Source organism: Leucoraja erinacea, unplaced genomic scaffold, assembly GCF_028641065.1.
Source record: "Leucoraja erinacea ecotype New England unplaced genomic scaffold, Leri_hhj_1 Leri_222S, whole genome shotgun sequence".
Lineage (NCBI taxonomy): Eukaryota > Metazoa > Chordata > Chondrichthyes > Rajiformes > Rajidae > Leucoraja > Leucoraja erinaceus.
In genome coordinates this window covers 189,374-195,382 of record NW_026576123.1, presented here as the reverse complement: position 1 = coordinate 195,382, position 6,009 = coordinate 189,374, and the positions used below count along the sequence as shown (strand labels likewise).

Below are 6,009 nucleotides of genomic sequence, written 5' to 3'. Positions count from 1 at the left end.
GGTGCTGTCTGTACGGAGTTTGCACGTTCTCCCCGTGACCTGCGTGGGTTTTCTCCGGGATCTCCGGTTTCCTCCCACACTCCAAAGACGTGCAGGTTTGTAAACTAAATCGGCTTGTGTAAGTTGCCCCAGGTGAGTGGGGAGCGGATGAGAAAATGGGATAGCATGGAACTAGTGTGAATGGACGGTCTGCCAACAGTCACAAAACACAACCTGAAACATATTGCTGAAGTAATATTGGTACTAAAGTACTATCACTAAAATATCTAAGTAAATTGAATTCACCTTCCTCGGGCACTTTGAGGAGTGAAGGGCCTGTCCTACTGTACGAGTTAATTCAAGAGTTCTCCTGAGTTTCCCCTGATTCGAACTTGGAGATTTACGGTAATAGCCGATCGTAGCTCTTGTGGACATTTTTCAACATGTTGAAAAATCTTCACGAGTCTTCACGAGTACCTGCCGTTAGCGTTACGAGCCGCTAAGAGACGTCCCCGAGCTCCGACGTACCCGCTACGTTCATTCTCCGTGCTTACCACGAGTTTTTATTAAAAATTCGGGAGAGCTCTTGAATTACCTCGTACAGTGGGACAGCCCCATGACTCTGCCTTGATGGCAGTGAGGTGCAATAACATTGCACCAGGCTTACAATATCTCTAGTTAACCCAGTGTGTAGTCTGTTTTAAACCCATGCCAGACTGGGGAAGGGTCACCCATTCCCTCTCTCCAGAGACGCTGCCTGTCCCGCTGAGTTACTCCAGCTTTTGGTATCTATCTCTTGCCCAGAGTGGTCTCCCCGTGATTTTACAATCACCAACAAACATACAATCTGCAGACGTGCTGAGACAAGGTGTTAAAGCAGATGCAGCACATCACCCACCAACCTGCTAATCATTTTGCTCCTCCAAGCAGTATAATAACATTTTTTCCTGGATGGATATGAAAAACAATAAACTGAACATCAAGAAGAAAAGGCCAGGGAACATCTACTCTCTGAGCATCATGAACATCGGGTGCCATTAAGCAATTCTAATTGAAACTCTGATCAGGGCCGGCCTTAAGCCAATTGGACCAATTGGTCCCGATTGGGCCCCGCGCCTAAGGGGGCCCCGCGCTAGAGTAATCTACTCTCGTCTCGGGTAGATCTACCCCGGGCGGAGGGGGGAGAGAGGGGTAGACGCGGAGGGGTGAATGGAGAAGGGGGAGGTGGGTCGTTCTCTCATGGTCCCGGGGCAGCGCTCCCACCCCTCCAGTCGCCATGCTTCACACACACAACCCCGGTTCCATCCCCCTCTCTCCCTGGGGAGACATGGTGAACAATACAGGGAGGGCTGGGCTGGGCTTACATGTGTTGCAATTCTATATTAAAATGTTGCAAAACTGGTTGCATTTTCGCTGTGGTAATTTTCACAAACTGTCCGAAATAAAAGGACAGGCACAAACCGCTGGAGTAACTCTGTGGGACAGGCAGCATCTCTGGAGAGAAGGAATGGGTGACGTTTCGGGTCGAGACCCTTTTTCAGACAGGAGCGCCTGAAGGTTCGGGTGTCGACCCAGAAACGTCACCCGTTCCTTCTCGCCCGAGACGCTGCCTGTCCCACAGAGTTACTCCAGTGTTTTGTGTATCTTCGGTTGAAACCAGCATCTGTAGTTCCTTCCTACACGACATAAAGGGATGTTCTCCGACTTTTCATTTGAGGGAGTTGATGATAGCTTGACTATCATGGAATTCACTGGCCACCCGAGGGAAATCAAAACTATCCTTGTCTTCAGGGCTTGTTTAAAGCTTCTATTATAAACGTGGCCACAATCCCACACCGATCTTTAGCAGTGATTCCCCCCCAAAAAAATTCAGTGACGACCTCAGTGTTAAGGTGAGCGGTTTACCAATTGAACTCAACAAAGCAAGACATGTACAAACCTGAATGGCATTCGAATGTTCATGACCTCCGCATATTTACAAATAGTTTCCCAAGGTGCGTGGAGTTTCACAAACATCACGTCAGCGTTTGTGATGGATTGCTGCAGTTGGAGAGAAATGAAGACATAGTCTCGTTTAGTTCATTGCCACGTGTACCGAGGAGCAGTGAGGAGCTTTTTGTTACGTGCTATCCAGCCCGCGGAAAGATGGTTCCAATCGAGCCGTTACACCGGGTGCTCCGGTTTCCTCCCACATCCCAAAGATGTTACAGGTTAAATGGCTTCGGTAAGATGCCCTTGGTGTGTGGGGAGTGGGTGAGAAAATGGGATAGCATAGAACTAGTGTGAACAGGTGATCGATGGTTAGCATGGGCTCAGTGGGCCGAAGGGCCAGTTTCCCTTCCTGTGTCTCTAAGCTAAATGGATGGGAAAATGGGACAACATAGAACTTATGAGAATGGGTGATTGGTGGGTCGAAGGGCCTGGTTCCATGCTGTATCTGTAAAAATGGATACATTTACAGTGTATAAATACATGATCAAGGAATAACGTTTAGTGTAAGGCAAAGCCTGCAAAGTCCGATCAAGGATAGTCCTGTGGGTCACCAATGAGGTAGATAGTAGTTCAGCACTGCTCTCTGGTTGTGGGAGGATGGTTCAGTTGCCTGATAACAGCTGGGAAGAAACTGTCCCTGAGTCTGGAGGTGTGGTGGTAAGTTGGTTCAAAACACAATCTTATCGAAAAATATAAAATTCATAAGGGATTGGACAAGCTAGAGGCAGGAAAAATGTTCCCCATGTTGGAGGGAGTCCAGAGCCAGGGGTCACACAGTTTAAGAATAAGGGGTCGGCCATATAGGACTGGGATGAGGAAAAACGTTTTCACCCAGAAGAGTTGTGAATCCGTGGAATTCTCTGCCACAGACGGCAGTGGAGGCCGATTCACTGGATGTATTCAAGAGAGGGTTAGATTTAGCTCTTTGGGCTAATGGAATCAAGGGACGTGGGGAGAAAGCAGGAAGGGAACTGATTCTGGATGATCAGCCATGATATTGAATGGCGGTGCTGGCTCGAAGGGCCGAATGGCCTACTCCTGCACCTATTTGCTATGTTTCTATGTTTCCAAATCACTGTCCACATAATTTCAGCTCTGATTTATAACCAGGTTATATGAAACATAGACAATAGGTGCAGGAGTAGGCCACTCGGCCCTTCGAGCCAGCACCGCCATTCAATATGAATGAACATTAATGATATAATTGAATTAACATCAAAGGCTAAAAGCTTAATATTTAATAAAGTTATTGCTTTATCTCGAAGGCAACAAAACTTATATAATTCCACATTTAAATCGCATTAGGCTATCACCTCATTATCAATTCTTCCCAAAGATTACTTCCTTCAGGCAGCACAGCTAATGATTCATTGTTACCACAGCACAAATCTAAATTGTTTTTGAATGTTCGAACAAAATACTTTTTAATATTCACAAACCAAATATTCACAAAGCTGGCAGAGTTTAGCAGAGATATAATGCGGAAACAGGCCCTTCGGCCCACCGAGTCTGCACCGACCAGCGATCCCTGCACACTAACACTGCCCGACACACACTATGGATAATTCATTTTACATTTACACCTAGCCAATTAGCCTACAAGCCTGTACGTCTTTGGAGTGTGGGAGGAAACCGAAGATCTGGGAGAAAACCGCGCAGGTCACGGGGAGAACGTGCAAACTCCATACAGGCAGCACCCGTAGTGGGGATCGAACCTGGCGCTGTGAGGCAGCAACTCTACCGATGTGCCACCGTGTCGTCCTATAGAACTGTGGCCGCACAGCGCCAGAGACCTGGGTTCGATCCTGACCTTGGGTGCTGTCTATGCTTTCATAAGCTCATAAATTCTAGAATTAGATTTAGGCCATTTAAGGTTTAAGGATATATAATGGGAATTAAGTCCAAATTGGATATATTTTTTTAAAAAATACGTCAAATTGTTAGCTTTCCATAGCAATCATTTTTCATGAATCGATAAGTTCTTAGAGCAGAATTAGGCCATTTGGCCCATCAAGTCTACTCCGCCATTCAATCATGGCTGATTTACCTCTCCCTCTGTGTCCGGAGGGCCTCTTTCCACATTGTATCTCTGAACTAAACTATCATCAAAGACTCGAGGCAATAAAACGATTATCAATGAAGCTGTTTGTTATGTTCGCACCTCCCTTTCCAGCTGCAATCCTTCTGCCCGCAGGTTCTTTTCAAAGGTGCCCCTTTTCTCAACGTGCATGTCCGTTCTTTTGTAGACCAAGATATAGTCAATCCTCTTCCTGCCATCTTTGAAGAACAGACTATTTTCCGACACGGAGAGTTCCTTATCCTAGGCAAAGGACACATGACATTTAGTGTCAGTTCAGTTTATTGTCACGTGTACTGAGGTACAGTGAAAAGCTTTTGTTGCGTGCTATCCAGTCAGCAGAAATACAATACATGATTACAATCGAGCCGTTTACAGTGTACAGATACATAAGGGAATAGCCTTTAGTGCAAGGTAAAGCCAGCAAAGTCCGATCAAGGATAGTCCGAGGGTCACCAATGAGGTAGATAGTAGTTCAGGACCGCTCTCTGGTTGTGATAGGATGGTTCAGTTGCCTGATAACAGCCGGGAAGAAACTGTCCCTGGATCTGGAGGTGTGCGTTTGTTTTCACACTTCTGTACCTCTTGCCTGATGGGAGAGGGGAGAAGAGGGAGTGACCAGGGTGAGACTGGTCCTTGATGATGCTGCTGGCCTTGCCGAGGCAGCGTGAGGTGTAGATGGAGCCAATGGAAGGGAGGCTGGTTTGTGTGATGGTCTGGGCTGCGTCCACAATTCGCTGCGTTTTTTGCGGTCTTGGATGGAGCCGTTCCCAAACCGCTGCCAAATAGATTGTATGAATCAGAATTTGCCACTGAAATGGGCTGAATCTTAAACTCTATGTGTGGCAGGGTCTGACAAAAGGTCCCAACCTGAACCGCCATCGACCCATGTTCAAGAGAGATGGCTGATCCAGTGAGTTACTCCAGCACTTTGTGTCATTTTTTGTAAACCAGCATCTGCAGTTCCTCATGTGTCTCTGTGAAAATCTACCTTGCTGTTCATTTCTAGACCCAAGCTTAGTGCAGCATCAGTAGATAACTGTGCAGTGTGGTTGCATTTGGAATACCTACAATTCCTCTAGAGCGCATGATGTGATTCCCTTACCATGTATCTGTAACACTGTGGATGGCTCGATTGTAATCGTGTATTGACTTTCCGCTGACTGGATAGACAATAGACAATAGGTACAGGAGGAGGCCATTCAGCCCTTCGTGCCAGCACCGCCATTCAATGTGATCATGGCTGATCATCCACAATCAGTACCCCGTTCCTGCCTTCTCCCCATATCCCCTGACTCCACTATCTTTAAGAGCCCTATCTATCTCTCTCTTGAAAGTATCCAGAGAACCGGCCTCCACCGCCCTCTGAGGCAGAGAATTCCACAGACTCATCACTCTCTGTGTGAAAAAATGTTTCCTCGTCTCCGTTCTAAATGGCTTACCCCTTATTCTTAAACTGTGGCTCCTGGTTCTGGACTCCCCCAACATCGGGGACATGTTTCTTGCCTCTAGCGTGTCAAAACCTTAATAATCTTATATGTTTCAATAAGATCCCCTTTCATCCATCCAAACTCCAGTGTACAAGCCCAGCCGCTCCATTCTCTCAACATATGACGGTCCCGCCATCCCGGGAATTAACCTTGTAAACCTACGATGCACTCCCTCAATAGCAAGAATCTCCTTCCTCAAATTAGGGGACCAAAACTGCACACGATACTCCAGGCGTGGTCCAGATAGCACGCAACAAAAGCTTTTCCCTGTACCTTGATACATGTGACAACAAACTAAACAAACTAAAGGGCCTGTCCCACTGCGGCGACCTAATTTGCGAGTTTGGAAGAGTTGAGGAGAATTTGAACAATTGTCATGGTCGTGTTGTATCGCTGAAGTTGAACAAAGTCCTACGACCTCCTTGGCCTATGTGGAAGCCTAGCTTCGACCAGCTTCGGGGAAAATTGGAC

General features: G+C 46.8%; 1 protein-coding gene across 1 annotated transcript in view; it reads right to left on the bottom strand.

Moving 5' to 3' along the window:
- Nucleotides 1–3,797: 3,797 nt before the first annotated feature.
- Nucleotides 3,798–6,009, bottom strand: part of LOC129716372 (anoctamin-3-like) — a 51,682-nt gene continuing 49,470 nt past the window's right edge. The window contains exon 5 of the mRNA XM_055666242.1: nucleotides 3,798–4,291. Coding sequence (XP_055522217.1) covers nucleotides 4,121–4,291 — 171 coding nt within the window. The 3' untranslated portion in view covers nucleotides 3,798–4,120. The remainder of the gene's footprint in view (nucleotides 4,292–6,009) is intronic.